The sequence below is a fragment of the Chroicocephalus ridibundus genome, chromosome 6, assembly GCF_963924245.1.
Source record: "Chroicocephalus ridibundus chromosome 6, bChrRid1.1, whole genome shotgun sequence".
NCBI lineage: Eukaryota > Metazoa > Chordata > Aves > Charadriiformes > Laridae > Chroicocephalus > Chroicocephalus ridibundus.
In genome coordinates, this window is record NC_086289.1 from 23941371 (window position 1) to 23957969 (window position 16599).

The 16599-nt window shown below is 45.9% G+C and overlaps 1 protein-coding gene across 15 annotated transcripts in view; it reads right to left on the bottom strand.

Moving 5' to 3' along the window:
- The window catches only part of CAMK2G (calcium/calmodulin dependent protein kinase II gamma), a 120195-nt gene that overhangs the window by 64542 nt on the left and 39054 nt on the right, over positions 1-16599 (bottom strand). For all 15 annotated transcript variants that reach the window (XM_063339285.1, XM_063339287.1, XM_063339289.1 and 12 more), the window contains exon 3: positions 1719-1778. In XM_063339285.1, the coding sequence (XP_063195355.1) occupies positions 1719-1778 (60 nt within the window). The remainder of the gene's footprint in view (positions 1-1718; positions 1779-16599) is intronic.

Genomic DNA, 16599 nt, shown 5'->3' on the forward strand with positions numbered 1-16599 from the left:
TTGCTATTTGTGAGCGCCCGTTGAGTTTAGAATGACTAGTCTCTTTATCTTAGCAGGAAAACTGTTTTTTTTCTAGGAAGACAGAAATGCTCTGTAGAAAATGCAAGAACCACTGACATTCCCCCAAACTGTCTTTTCCAAACCGCAATACAACAGGAGACAAGCATTGCCACTCATTACAGATGAGTAAAAAGCTGTAGAACTGAACCAGGAATGTGATACGTTTCTGTTTTCTGTGTGGTTTACTTATAAAAGTGGTTTTCCTCTTGTGTGTAAGATTTACTCTGTGAGAGACCTGGTAAGAAAAGATGTAAGAAATTATAAAAAGGAGAAATGATGAAAGTGAAGTTAAGGCCAAAATAAAAAGTGACATCACCTACTAAACTAAGTGCAACAGGTCTTACGGGGCAAATGAAACTCGATAACTAGCCAATATGAGTTCTAGTCATTCTGAATATTGCCAAGCAATAAATTTACCAGCCAATACATTCATCAGTGCAAATTACTGTAGAAGGTGGCCACTGCTACTCCCCTCATGCCATACCTCCACAACTACACTCAGACGCAATAAAGCTCTTTCTTGCTGAAAAGCTACTACTAAGGTGCTTTGCATTTTGTGAGGTCCCGAGCTTGTGGTAGTTGCTTCTTCATCACATACAGAATAGGCTACAGATGTTAGTCCACAGGCTATGCTGTAAGGCACCTTTCCTCTCCCAGGTCTTCAGACAATAGGAGCAAATGGTTATGAAGCTGAAAGTCAGGAGACCAGACAGATGCTCTTAAAATGTTATCTATACTGACAGATAGAGTTATGCAAAAGACAGACAATGTAATGCACCACAGGTCTCCCAGACAGGGATATTTAAGAGTGGTTTGGTTGAAGGTGGCAGTTTGGTATTTCTTAATGTTTTCTCTAAATAAATTAACTTGAATTAGACCTTATCTAGGATCCTAGAGGCTTTATTTATTTAAAGATCCTGAAATGGGGATTATTAATGGTCCAAATCTTTTGCTCAAAGCAACTTTCAGCAATGTGAAATTTCTGTAAAAGAAAACTTAGGACAAACTTGCATAGTGCTTTGGAACTAGACGAAAATCCATGCCCCCTCCCTACAGTTCAGTAAATAATGTAGTTTTGGTTTGAAGTTGTGCCTTATTTTGCCTCTTCCTGTAATTCTAGACAAAATGATTCCTTTTACTCCATTTCTCTTTTTTTTTTTTTTTGACCACTGCCAAAATGAGCAATTTGGTTTTGGTCTCTTGTTTTTAGAATAAGCGGCCACTGTAATGAGAAGCGCTGACATATTAGCCCACCCTCCTTTAACTTTGGGCATGTCACTGAATACAGCATTTAAACAGATAGGTCAAAAAGTGACAAGAAGAGGAAACAGAAGACAAGTGTGAAGAAAACAAACCCAATAGCTTACTCCCACTGCAGAATGTCAGATGAGCAGACAAGAGTCGTGCATCATGCAAGGAGCAGGGACACCTCTGCATGCTGTCACAGCACACTTTGGTGAACATCTGGGCAAGGATGCTAAGGAATGGGACAGGGTCACGTGCAGAATTTGTCAAAGAGAGAAACTAAGGTGATTTCAACAGGGAAGTTTGACAAGTTGTTGTGAACATTCAGAATACACTTGGCTCTCATACAGGATGCCAGATGAGACATATTACTCCTCTCTCACCCCCATCCCTCTGAGCCCAAGGAGATTTACCAATATTTGGATGCTTTAGAAGTCGGCAGATTCGAGCTTCACGTTCCAGTTTCTGGTGATCTGAAAGAAAATAAGAAACAAGGCATTAAGCAACTAAGCTCTTGTTCATATCCAATGGAGAAAGGAACACAGTGACCCAGCAGACATCCAGAGAGCTGGGAATTTCTGCAACACGACTGTTTCCCAAAACCTCACAGACACTTCAGGTGAGCGCTCTGCAGCTGAGACTGCAGGTGGACCTCCGCTCCTTCTACAGAGCTAGCACTAAACTGATATTCCCTCCTTGGATTCAGTGAGTAGTAGCACAGGCAAAGACACCACTCTTCCATCAGCCTCACAAATACGCAAAGCCACTTCCAGTGACACCCCTTCCAAGACTTACCCCCTTCTCCAAGGCTGGAGAGGAAGAGGAAAAGTCTCTGAAGAAATGGCCCACAAGAAATGGAAACAGGACCTGCTTCCACTCCAGAGAAAGACTGGGGAAGAAGGTCAAAGTAGGGGAGAAATACACAGCTCCTGCTAGTGTACAGTCACCACATGAAGTAGGGAACTCTGCCAGCTCCAGTGAACCGTAAAGGTAACCATACTTCAGTTACCCATGGATGGGCTCGCTGGTGAAATGCTGATCAAGCACTTTGAGATCTCCAGGCAAGAAGTTCTGCCCAAATGCTAAGTATGCTTATTTCAGCCCAAAGGCAACATCAGTTCGAGCACAACTGTCATCTGGATTAAAGAAAAAAATATCAAGGAGAGTAAAAAATGGTTTCTCCTCCCTAGAAATGTAACAAGCATGAGTGCAAGGAAAGGAGAGGGAGCTAGAGCAACTCTGCCCATCGCAGCCAAGACGCAGGGGGCATTTTAGCTACTGAGGCTCAGACAGGAGATTTTTCACTACAGCAGTGATTGAGTCCTGAACTTTCACTACAAAGCCCCCACCCTCTCAAGTGAAACACTCACATTGGACAAGCAGAGATTCACTGAAAGGATCCGTGGGAGGCAAATCTTTTAGGCAGCCCTGGCAGCTGCTAAACTCTAGACTTTTGGGGATACAGATGCCTAGAAAAAGGCAAGAAGCAAGGACTGCCCTTCCTCCCCAGTCCAGCCACCAAAAGAACACGGGGCAAGCAAGCAGCACTCTCTGCCTGCTCCTGACATTTCTTCTGGAGCAGATCTTCAGCACACAGGCTTGAAACCATACCTTCTCTGCATCCCCCGTGACACACGTCTTCTCCACCAGAGTAAGCAGTACCCTTGGCTGGTTGGGCTACTCAGCAGATCACTGGTAGGAATGCAGGATCCTCCAATTTATAGGAACCCTACTACAGAATCACTTAAAGTGACACTGCATTGCTCTGCCTGAGAACAGTCCATGGTCTCTGCATGGTCTTCCCTTCCCTTTGTAAAGGAAGGCTTTGGGAAACTGTTCTCTTCCCCATGAGCAGAAGACAGAGACTGAGCCAGATCTCAGCTCAGAACACTTTTCTCTCCCAGGCTGGGAATAGCAGCTCAGGGCACTGCAGGATTTCTGTCTTCTTTCCCACTGCTGAACTGTAGAAAATGTCCCAATTAATATTTTATAGGTCTGAGATGTGCTTACATCCTCATCTGCTCCTGTTCAGGGGTGGGGGAAGCTAAATTACTCCTTTCATCTCTCCTTCCTTCTCAATCCTGGAAATTATTGTTGTTGTTGCATATATTTTACAGTTCTATGCCAGAATGGCTCTCCAATAAAGTAGCAGGCAGCAGGAGAGCCTGGAGAGCTTCCACACTCCTGAGGCCTTGGTGCAGTGCAAGCGCTTTCTCACCTGCATTGCTGGGAAGGGGTGGGGGTGCCTTGCCTTCCCTTTTAGCAGCATCTCTCACAAATGAAGTTTTGCAAAACACAGTTGCAAGGTAACAGACTGCGCTGCATACTCTGCACTCGGGCCAGATTTCTCACAGCAGGACAACAGTTCAAGATAAACTATCCATAGCCAGCTCGCACGCCTGGGTCTTGCAAATTCCCCGCTTACCCTCCCAGCTCTACTTGGAACTCCTACAGAAGGGGATCCTTCACCCACCCGGATCACGTTGCCCTCGTGCACAGTTACACTTGCTGAGAATCTGTTCCCAAGTACAAGGACACAGGGAAGCAGACAGCAAAAACAGCTGAGCAAAGGGGGAAGGAGAGGTAAGAGCTCACCACGTGCTACTCAGCCACCGAGTCCTGACAGCCAGGACAGACAGCTGACAGGAGCAAGGCTCAAACAAAATGACATAACCATCAAAATGCCATGGGAGATGTAAATCAAGAGCAATTGCTCCCCTGAAACCCTACACCATCGTGCAGAGGGAGGGGAGCAGGCAGGGCAGCTAGTGATCATGGGCAGCAGCCACACCAGAACTTGTGACAAGAGGTCATCACCCCACACCCCATCCCTCCAGCACCACACAGCCTGGCCGGAGACCAGAGGAGGAGTACAGCACTCTGGTCACAAGGTACAGGAAACTATTTCTGGTCAGGGGGAAAGCATACCACACTCTTCTGTCTCCAGGGCAACAAAACAGGCAAACTCAAGCACAACTCCCAGGGAGAAAGCACACTCCAGCCCCGGGAGCAGCCAGCCACCACAACCACGAGCAGAGAAAGGTCAGGCTGAGCGGGTTTCCTGCTGCAGGTCCTGAAGGATCACGGGTCCCGTTGCTGTGGGATCACCCATCCCCATGCAGGGGGCACCAGAACACAGCCCTACCTGTGACTTCAAAAGGGCCCCCCTACTCCATCCCCAAAGAGAGACCCTTTTTAAAATCTTTCTTCATCGTCCAGCGGCCTTTGGCACAGTGCAGGCATTTGACTCTCATTCCAGGGATCAGTGGTAGAGTCGATTTGGTACTTGTTGGGAACAACCCAGTACCTAAATACATAAGGAATAAACACAGACTGCAAATTTTCCCTGGTCTAACAATGGTTATTGCCAGAAGGAGAGCGAAGAAACAAAATTCCACCAGTCCAGCAGAGCAGTCAAAGGCTAGGCTTTAGCACGTCTCTTATACGGGGTCTCACCAAACCTTAAAAATGCAAAGTATTCCTAACTGTATTAGAATAATGATGAAAACACTATATGGGTTCAGATCCCTGCCTTACCAAGAGCTTGCAAAGCAAACCATTTCGCCCCTCTCTGCCCAAATGATCAAACTTATTTCTGCAAGCCATTTGTGGCGTGAAGGTGTTTATTCTTAATGCACAGTGGAAGCACACCTCATAGCTAATAGAAACATGGCAACACATCTGACCTACCTTACAGGACCCCCGCCTTTCACACACTATGAAATTCAACCAGCAATTTCCATAACTTGCTTAAAACACAGTATATCCTCTAGAAAACATAAGGGTTCGCATTCAAGACTTGAAGTGATAAACAAACCCACAGAAGTCCCTCCAAATGTTAGTTATCCTTCCCGTTAAAATTTAGCACTGCTGTTCCAAGTCTGAATTCATCTACCTCCTGCTTCCAAATATTGGATTTCATTAAGCTCTCTTCCTGCTACGTTACAGAGCTGTCTAGCCCTGAACAATAGCTGATGCTCAAAACTTAAGTACAGGATATTACAAACACTCATCTAATATTCATTTACTGTTTTCCAGCCAAAAAAAAAAAAAAAAAAAGAAAAGAGAAACTTGCTATTTGGACAATTCTTCTATATACACTGTGAAGCAATGAGTACCTACACAGACAGAAATGTGTAGTCTACACAGCTCTTTTGTAGCAAAATTTAAAATGTAACTGCTTAAGGAGATGGTGCTTAAAAACAGCAGGAGAAAACTTTCCCGTGTTTGATACACAAACTAAGGTGTGAAGATCTATTTCTCTTTATTAGTCCTTTACATGCAATGACTTCTGCATCTTGGTTCAGCATGTGAGACTACATTTAACCCAAGTACCTTTAAAATTATTGTTCTGCAAATACTGTGCTAAGTGTCATTCTAGTAACGTTAATACCGGGTTTCTTCGGAAGATACTTGATAAGAAACTGACTGTTCAGAGAACTGGGATTTCTTTGGGTTGGATTTGATTTGTCTAGGGGTTTACTTTAATTGAAAACAAGAATGACCGTGTTAGCATCATTAGTGAGAGTTAAGGACCTACAAAAATTAAACTGCTTCATTTTTGAATGCACAAACGTGCAGCCCATTCACTGGGACAGAACTGCTCGTGCACAGTGGATGGACAGAAGTGGCCATGCACCATAAATAAGAGCTGTAAGAATCTCTAATTGAGCAGATTAAAACAAAAACGACCCTGCCTGAACACAGAAGACAGCGGATCGAAACCATGATAGTTCGGCCTGCATGTCCTAAACACATCAAACTTCAGCAGATAAAGAGGATAACATGATGCAAAAGAAAGGTGGACCCAAAAGAAATAAAAAACAAAATCCACACAGCTTTGCTTCATGAAAACCTGGCAATCTCCAGCAGGGTGGGGAATATGACTAGTTTTATACTGATGCACATTTCTTTCTCTTTTGTAAGAAAATCCTTTCATTATCTGACAACTTCAGTCTGGTAGCCCAAAGATGCAGCGTCAGAGATGGATGAATAACGCAACTTCTGGGCTCCACTCTTCTCCAGGGAATCAGTGCTTGGTTTGCTAATCTAGCCACTACACGCACGGCTGCTTTGCAGGAGGTTTTTCCTCACCAGGTCTTACTCCAAGGGTACCTGAGGCCTGGAGGAGAACATTTTCAGACACACAGACAGGGCGCAAGACATCTACAAATCCCAGTAGTCTAGAGCTGTCAAGTGAGAACATTTACATAACAACAACAAAGGTCGGTCACTGTGCCTAATCAGCTTGTTTGGAAGCTGTGCTGAGCAGAAGGGGATGCCAGGGAAGCACAGGGAGACCTGTCTGCGTGGTACGCTTGCAAAAGGCAGAGTCTGGAAAAAGACACCGGCAACAAACCCGAAAAGGAGATGAGTCCGAAACAAGCAGGGTGAGGGCCGAACTTGAGCCGGGGAGCAGGGGAAGATGGTTAGGTGTCAGGTGCCGACACTGCCACCCTGCACAGGCAGCACAGCACGAAACCCTCCTGGCTTCGGACATAGCTATGATGCCCTGACTGACTCCCGCTCCCGAGAGATGTGGAGAGGGGTTTTGTTTCAGCTGCAGGCAGCTGCCATGCAAACACGTTTTCCAGCCAGAGTCTTGCCACAGGCTCCTCAAAGGACCAGCGACCGGGGAGGCTGACAGAGATGTGCCCTTTGCGCCCCATCCCCTCCGCCTGCCCGAGGAGCACTGACATTTATTTATTGCTCTAGGAACAACGTCAGCAAAACCACACCTATTCCAGATAGTTCCTTCTCCTGGCAAGCAGGTATAGAAGACAGCATTAAAAACTAACTGAAAGAGTGGACAAACAGTTATTGAAATAAATCAAACCACGATTTATCAAAGTGATTAATTTCACACCTACCAGAAAACAAGGCGGAAAAAGTTAATTCTACCATACTTTCTTCAACAAGCATTAGAAACACAGCACTGTTTCGAAACCATTCCACATGCAAGAGAGCACACCCACCGCAGCATTTACTGGCTAAACTTTACCAAACTGCCGCTATACTGAGGTCCTGTGGCTAAAGCTCACTCTTTATTTAGTACACCTGCCTTAAGAAGAAAAAAAAAAAAGGGGGGGGGGAGAAGGGGACGACCATGGGAAAGTACAACTTTTAGCAGCCTGAAAGTTTAGCCACTCCAATGGAAAGGCAGATTTTCTCCTACACCAGCAAACAGAAGCAGCAACAAAACTAACACTTCATTGTGAATCATCTCTGTTTGATGAGAAACTGTGTCATGAAGAAAAAAAAGCTTGCTCCTCCCTTTACCAATACATAATCTTCCTGCCCTCAACTGGAATATACAATCCGGCTGCTCAATACTACAGTCCACCTGCCTTCATCCTGCACTAGGACCACGCTCTGTCGTTACTGTTAAAGGAAGCTTGAAGCTATCATTCCTGTGGGAACACATTCTAGATTACATTTCTGAGAATGGGAAGAGTCCGGAAGAGGAATCAAACCCAAAGCAATAAATTCAGTTTGATTGCTGTCATCATGCCAATTCCGGGAGATAGTCAATTGGTGCCAGCTGCTAAGATACCATTTCAGTTGCTTCAAGACAGAAATCGAATTTGCATCAAATACATTTTGTAGTGTGAGACAAGTCTGAGCTTTCAGGTTCCTTCATACTTTTCTTTGCTTGTTTAAATTTAAACTTCCTCTCTGAGACATTCCCAGTAGAAGAGAGCTAGCAGCTCCATCATCCCGCACTTCAAGCCACCCACCTTCCCCCATATTCTCTTATTTTTCCAACAAGGCTGTGCTACAGAACAGCTGAGATATCTCAACATTTGCAATAGGGTGGCGCAGGACAGTATGCTATGCCACACCACCACTTTAAACATGAATACCAGCAAGTCTCAGATCACCACCATCTCCCCTTCTGCAGAAGTCCGTAGGAAAACAAAAAATCATCCTAGGCCTTAAGAATTACCAGAGGCCCCCACAGATTCAGTATATCCTTTCTGACAAGAGCTAAGAGCAGATGCCTAAAGAAAAAAATAAGAAAATAAGCATATAATGACACTTCCCAAACACTCTCCCTCCCTCTAGCTATTTGCAGCTCAGGACTTTGACGTTTCCACTTCAACATTTGTACATTGCCATTTCAAAGACCAGACAAAATTAATAAAACTGTAACAGCATACTACCCCCATCGCAGGTGACATTTCTGAAAGCCAAAGCCTGCTTTCCAGCCTCCCAGTGCAGAACAACCCCAGCAGCCCAACGTCCCAAGCACCCTACCACCAGCAGCTCTGCTGCAGCAACTGCGCAAGAGTCACAAAGTCACCAGGGGGAAGACGCAGCTGGAGCGAGCAAGTGAGGATGAAACAGTAAGCCTCCATTCTTCTCACCCAGTAAAAGCTTCAGAAACAAGACAGTGGTGAAATCCTCATCGCTTGCCTTCAGCTACTAACAGAGGAGGTTCAAGTGCCAATAGGACACAATAAACAAATACAAGTCTTCTTTCAAGAAATGCCGGCAGACCTACTTTCTGACAAAGCCTTTCCTCTAGCAAAACCACTAATATTATTACCTTGTAACAGCCTTTTCCCACGCTTTCCCTACCTCCCGGAAACAAACAACTCCACATGTAAAAGTGTAATCCTACCCCTAAAAGTACATACACACATGGATCTTAAAGACAGCCAGAAAACTCACACAGTTGGTAACAAGCTGTGTTTCCACACAATAGTATCTGTGAACCTCTTGGTATTACTGGACTGGAAAAACAAAACAAACGAAATAAAAGGAACAAACTGCACAAACGTCGAACGGAGTTTCTTCTTTTTAGTTCAAGTAATGCAGAAATTAGACTATCAACACCACAGAGTAGAAGTCAAGATGGTTTATGTGACTGTCTCTCTGACGAGCACCCTGAAGAGTGGGCCAGGGCAATTTATTCTCTTTTCCAGTATTTCATTACCTCATACTTACTTTGCAAAGATAATCTAACTGAAGGCAGATACGAATATGTGTACAACAGTGGCAAAAGGAAAGAAGGTATTAAAAATACCTAAAAGGGATCTTTTAAAAGAAGTAACAGTGTGCACCTTTGACATTGCAGTTTCTATACTCAGTGCCATTCAAAGCTGCCTTTTCTTTTCAGATGCATATTTTTCAGTTTATCAGCAAACACCTTGTCCAATATTTTTCTTTGGGATTTCCAGCAGGTGGACCTGGTAAGGAAAGGAGAATTCCTGTCCTCTTGCTTTCAGCAGCAATGCATACCCTGAGTATTACCTATGCTACACATTATAAAGCAAAAGAAAAGCAACCTGATGTGCACATTAAGAGGAAGCCGGGAGCTTGGGCTCTCAGACACCAGCAACTTTCCAGGAACTTCAAGAGCCAAAGGAGGTCAAATTACTGAACCAGTGCAGGCTCACAGCTATAGGTGAGAGGGATCTCCACCACAGTCACAATTAACTATGTGAACACATGGGGGTTGAGTGTGCTCAAGCCTGACATGCCTTTCCTTGCCTACAACGGCACAGATAAAGCCAGATTGGGTGTTGTCTCTCTTTCGGAGAGAACTCCCACCATTCAGCTTAGGTTCTTGCCTACAGCAGATCCCATGGTTTGACCCAAGACGGCACTGCAAAGCAACGTGAAATCTGAATGCATGTGCATGCACCAGTACATAGGAGGAAGGAGCAAGCACCCCAGCCATCCACTGTAGGTATAGTCCTTGGCTTCACACTTGAGATCAACTCAGAATCTGGGCAAGCATCTCCATCTGAGCTTGCTACAGCACTCAAGAGCAGGTCTTATAAACGCCATGATTAGACAGACATCCCTCCAACAGCATCCACTGCCACCTCCCCACTGGACCCATCCTTCCCCGCAAGCCACAGGCCCCCAGAGCCTCTTCAGGCTGTTTCAAAAGCTGTTCCCAGTCTTATTTGGCCAAAAGCAATGGGTCAAGTAGAGCCCAGTGGATTCAGGCTGAAGCCTCAGTGTCAGTGCAGCCACTGAAAAACAAGCCAGCACCATGACTGCATAAGGAGGGTGGAGGATATCTGCCTGCAGAACAACTAACACAGGCCAAAACACCATTCAGGCCCCAGTCAAAGTCTTCAATAAGCTCTGACACAACACAAATGCCACCCCTTACGTACAAGCCCTGCCTCTGGTCCAAATCGCCTCTCAGGGTACACCAGTTCCTCCTGGTGGCAGGATAAACATCTCTGCATCTGCCCTGGTCATCCTTCCCATGTTGCCAGTGGCATATACAAGGCCTGTGCCAAATCTGCTTTACTCTGTGTTTGCTTTTCCCATCAACTAGTTACTTCAGTTACTAAAAATCAATGAAGAATTTCCCATTTCATTCCCCCTCTTTTTTCCTGCTAGCCATCAGCTTATTTTGTGCCACCGTGATGGAAGCAACTCATAGAGGGAACATCCCTTCCAGGTTTGGTGGTGAACAGGTGGGAACAAAATGTTTTACCACTGAGGTTCCCTTCCAAGCTGTGTGCCAAGTTAACACCTACAGCCACAGAAATCAACACCTACAGTCCGCTGCAATAATTAAGAATTCTACTAACTGACCATTAAAACTGCCCACCAATTTATCAACTCCATCTGCTCCATTAGCTACTTCAAAAAGAGTGCCATTTCTTGCTTCTATAAGACTTCTTCCCTGCTCGGGGTGCAATGAAACACAAGGAAAGCCGGCGCTGCAGTGGGAGGTACTGGGAACCATTCCTGCAGCAGCGCATTGTAGCTCCCCTCCAAAGCAATGCATCCTCCAGTTGACAACAACAAAAACACAGCCACCTTCCTCCTGACCTGAAGCAATGGAGATCACCAACTACAAACACTGACAGGCAGATATAAGCACAGCAAAGGGCAGGAATTCTTTTATCTTGTTTTATCTGCTGTGGCCAGGAGGCGTTAACTGCACCCACCACACTCCTGACACAGGAAGAAATGTGGTGTAATTGTACTCCCCAAAAGAATGGTGCAACTGCCACACTGTCCAGCCTGGCGGGGCATTTGCTTGAAGGCCCCCACCAGGTTTGTGACGAGTGTAATGCCATATTTTAGCTCTCCTTGGGCATACTGGGTCAGTGTCCTTTCAAATGCTTAAGAGAGCCTACATCCCAGAGAAAGGAAGAACCGCAGGATACAAACACAACTAGCAAAAGGAATGAAGTTTTCAAACCAGAAGATGCTGAACTCCACAGCTTTAAATGGTCAAACAACTTCCCCTTTCTTGCACCAAAGCAGATCAAAAATTAATACAATGCTCTGTCACGGTCACTTCAGACCTCATATCCTATTAAGAAGGCCTTCAGTTCAGAGTACTTGTCTAGCGTAACCCTAAAAACACAGCCCCCCATCCCACCTGCAGCCCACCCTTGCACCAGAGCCCTCCCCTTCCTTCCCCCTGCCCCACATGCAGCACCCCCCACCTTCTTCCCCCGGCAGGGCTGCGGTTCAGCACGTTCCCCTCCATTTTGCCTCCCGCAGCTCGCACTTTCCTCTGCAGCCCCACATCCTGCAGCACACGTTCCCACAAGCCTGTGTCCCCCAGCGCCACGTCCCCCCAGCTTCCTGCAACGCAGCAGGGAAACATGCCCCTTCCCTTCCCCGGCTGCACACAGGGCAACCCCAGTCCAGCCCTCCCATCCCTGGTTTCCCATCTGCAATGGCACCATTTTTTTTTTTAAGCCGCATTTTACAAGTAAATCACGTGCTCAGCTGCTACTTTGGGTGCAGAGCCAAGAAACACTCCAGTGCATGGGGGCAGGGAGCTGATGTATTTTTTGTTTCATGTGACCAGCTTACCAGCAACTTCACTGAGACCATAAGCAGAATCTCCCCCCACACCCCTCCTTCACCACCAACCCCTTCTCCCAGCCGCTCTCACAGCAGAGATGCGGAGCAAATGCACGACAGGAGAGTCTGGCATCTCGTGTGACTACAGACAACCTTCAAGTCAGAGAAGATGTGAGACACCAGCCTTGCACTCCAGATAATTGTCTGAAGGCTTGTGTGCAAGGAGCTGATCTTTCCTATAAAACAGCGATGGTTGTGGAAAACTGGTGGCTGGAAAAATTAAAAAATACAGTATTAAAGGTAGGGTAGAGGGGAGGAGGATGCTCTGCTGCTCCACAGGTGTTGGGGTGATTCCTCCTACCCTGCTGGAAGCATGAGAGCCCCAAGAAATGCTGCAGCACAAACAACAACTGACGTCCTGACACGGCAACTCTGGAGTCCATCTGCATCTCTGAGCACGAGGTGTGGGGCAGCGTAACAGACCGCATGCTACGGCCTCCCACACAGAGAAAGGCAGAAGTTGTGGGCTGGGGATTAAGAGGCAGGAGGCTGCAGTTACAATGCTAACTTCCACAGACATGAAACTATATTTTTTTGGTTACAAAATTAGAGGGGGGAGTGTTTCAGATCTAAGAGGCTGGCTGTAGAAGGTGTGTTTAAATAAACAGCATTCCAACATGCTTTTACAGAGATTAAGAAGGGGAAAGTGATTTTTGAAATAAACTTACAGTCTAAATTTTAGAGGGGTTCCACGCGCTTTCTGCAATGAGATGGGCAGGACAACACGCACAGTGGTGTCTCTTAGCTCCCACAGAGATGAGCAGTAATGCTTTTCTTAGTTGCCCTTTGCAGAGCAATTTTAATTGTCCCTAGACCTGCAGACCACAAGCAGAGATTTTGGGAAAACAGAAATTCTGGCAAATTTCCAGAAGACAGATACTTAAATGGGAGGAAAAAAATTTTAGAAAACAAACAAAAAATCGCCACAGAAGAACAACTAGTTCCACAGCATCTTTTGTCAGAGGACCTTTAGGTGTGTAACAAACGTTTACTATGCAGCCTGCAAACCCCTGAAATGCAGGTTTTTTTCCCTATCCTTAAAGAGATGGAGGAGGGAAGCAGAGGTACTGAAACCAAAGACCATGTCAGTGACAAACCTGTGCACAAACTCAGATTTTTGGAATTTGAGCCTCTCACTACCGTGTTTTTCATCCTACTGCAGAGAGAGAGATGAAGATAGAAACAATGCAGGTCAAATCTAATGGATTTTGAGTAGTCTCTCAAAGCAAAAACTGATAGGGATAACATTATCACTGCTGCAATACCTCATTGTAACTCATTCTGGGAAGCATGAAGTTCTACCTCAATCCCACACTAAGTCTTAATGGGTTCTTACTATAAGGTCCAGCATTCAGAAGTGAAAAAAAAATAAATTAAAGAACATATTTAGCCTGCTTGGGTGGAACTGCTACCTGACAAAGCCTGCGTTGCTCTTGGCAAAAGCACGGCCTGAAAACAGCTTCCTTCACGTGGAAGCTCCAGATCTGGCCTGTCTGGTGAGCGCAACAGCTTGAAAGTAGTCACCGTGCCCCATCACCATGTCTGCTTTCAGATTTCCAGGAACGAGGCACTTGACTTGCATCTTTTCCAAAGAAGCAGCTGTTATGCTACGGTTTTGATTTATTGTCTGACTAAGTTTATTTCTTGTTTTGATGAATGTTTAATGCTCCTGGCTAGATCTGTTTAGATCTTGTTTGCCTGGGGGCATTTAATACTGCTCCATTACCATAACACTAATTTCAAGGCCACCTACAGCTCTTTTCCCCCACCACAAGCCTTTTGCTATTGTTTGGATCTAAATTACATGGTGCATTTTTGGCATTGAATTCCACAGCACCACACCAAGACAACAGACACTTAGCGAATCTCAAGAGATGGCCAGATTCACTGATTAACAGACAACATACCCAGAACAGCAATCCTCACTGATTAAATTCACCCCATATACCGATTGACAAAGATCGAGGATGAGAGGTTGAAACTGTACCTCTCATGTTATCTCAAAGCATACAGATCTGTAAATTGCTGCCTATCCCAAGCAAAAAATGAGAGGGGAAAGGGAGGCGTATCAGAAGGAGAAAGAAAATGCAGTGAAACAATTATTAAAGTACTAACACTGATTATCTACAAAGCAACTTTCTCTGTTGAGAGCAGGTTTTAATGGGGTGGCAGTTAAGTAGTTGAGCCAACATGCCTAAAGAATAAACCCTGCTTTTTCTACAGAACACACAAATGAGGAATAGTGGCAGACAAAGCTTCTCCCACGCTACCCACCAGACAGCCTCAGCTCTGACCTAAAAGGAGCACTTCCGCCCTACAAACATTACTTTGACCCACACAAGTTGAATTTCTAACTAAAAAAAGACAGCGGAGCACGGCCAGTGCCTGAGAAGCCTCCACAGTCCTATATGAGCTCCGTGGAGCATAAAGGTGGGATCCAGACTGCAGTACCCCCTGTTAAAAGAGGCTCCCCCACAGCCATTATTCCCAGCAAACAGCATGGAAAAAAAAAAAAAAAAAAGAAAAAAAAGAAAGGTCTCCTTATACTTCCTTTTTTGCCTTCTCTACCTAGACAGCCGGTTCAGCCAGATGAGACTTGGGACTCTGTTCATCCTGTCACCAAAACTGCTATCTCTGTTTCAAGGTGAATGCTAGCAAGCGATCCCTGCCCCTTCCTCAGCCTCTCTCCTCTTCTTCAGTTCTGTCAGGCCGCATATCCAACTACTGCAGTCCTTCAGCACGGCAGGCAGAGGACAACTACAGATGTCTGAATACATTGGGAAGATATTGCTGCAGACCCAGCACAGAAATACACAGCTCACCGGAAAGCTGAGGAACTTGGGTAAAGAGAAGTACAGCCCTTTGCCTAATAAATAAATAACTATTCATCTGTGCTGGAGGACTGGTCTCTGCAGCAAAAAGAGGTTCCCAGGTGCCGTGACCCAGCAGGGGAGGGGAGCAGTGGCAGGGCAGGCAGCACTGTCCAGGGCTTAGGGACAGCAAGTCTCCCAAGCTGCTTATATCCAATACAGCCAGGATCGGAAGCGACAGCAGCCAGTGGGCAGGAAGGCCTAGAAAGCCTGTCCTGCAGGCCCTAGTAAATGCAAGCATAAAATGTGCTTCTAAAAGAAAAACATTAACAGCGCTTGTAGCCAGGAACTCAGAGAGGAGACAAAGATGACTAAAGAAGTGTCCAGAGGGAAGCCAAAGCTGCAAGAAAATGCACGGGAAAGACAGAGCACCCACCAAAAAGAGCAGCACAAGGAAAATGGGATGAAGTGAGAAGAGAAAGCCCAGCTCAGAGATGAGACTCATTGGCCTTGGTGAAAGGGAGCAAGGACAGCACAGTGGCTGCCCAAGGCAGGCTGTTCTCCTTCACAGACCACAACCCTCAGCAGCAGCCTGGGGCATTACAGACCACATATGTCACCCACAGTTCAACAGAAATTAAGCCTGGTAACCTCTGATGAGTTTGCCAGCTGTTGTGATCACAAAGTAATCAGTTTTCCATTTTACAATTATTTAAAGAACTTCCTGTACTTCACACTGTCCCCACATTCGTTCTTCCACCACGCCATGAAACATGTTTCTCTATTCAGCTGGAGCAAAGCCACCAGACCCTCCAGTCACCACAGCCACGCTGGCGCCCGGAGAGGGCATTTAGCCTAACAACATTAGCTACCATCCAAAACAGCGACCATGCTGTTGGCTGATCAGCTTAGGAAGTTTCTGCCTCCGGCCCATCTGCTTGTTCTCACCTCCTCAGCCGAGTCCAGTGCCAGATCAGCTGTTTGGGTGGCAGCCCGATGAGCAGGGAAGGAGAAGAGAAGCAGAAAAGGCAATTTCAAGTCTTCTCTGAACTCAGTTGAGCTTTCCAAGGCAGTTGATAAAATTAACAACCTTAACAGAAACTGCCCACTGCAAAGAGCAACCAAATAAAGCTGTTAGTTCCCAAATGGCTGATGACCAAGCCACAGCTGCGACGGGGAGGGGGGGAGCACGCATGAATCCTTGAGTGAGTCACTCGCTCCCTGCATCCCTGCTGGCCTAGATAAGTGCTGCTGCCAGTTGATGATGGGTGCTGCAAATCAACTCTTAAGCCCACAGCATCCCTGCTGCTCATCTCCCGGTGGGCACAGAGCCCACACTGAACAACGCAATCTCTGTGCAAGCGTGCAAGCAGGAGAGGTAGTCACAGTGGCTATTAGGTCTCCAAGGTTCCCATACGGCTCCAACAGACTTTTATGTCTCTTCTTGTCCTTGCTCCTGCTTTCAGAAGACTCCCTCAAGGGCTGGGATCTCAGGCAGGTGAGGATGCAATATATAAAGCTCCTCCTTTTAGACGAGGAAACCATGGAAAAAAATGTGAAAGCAAAGAGCTAATAAAATAAAATCAGTGATGAAAACACTGTGCAGGAAGCTGCTCCTTGTCCCTGT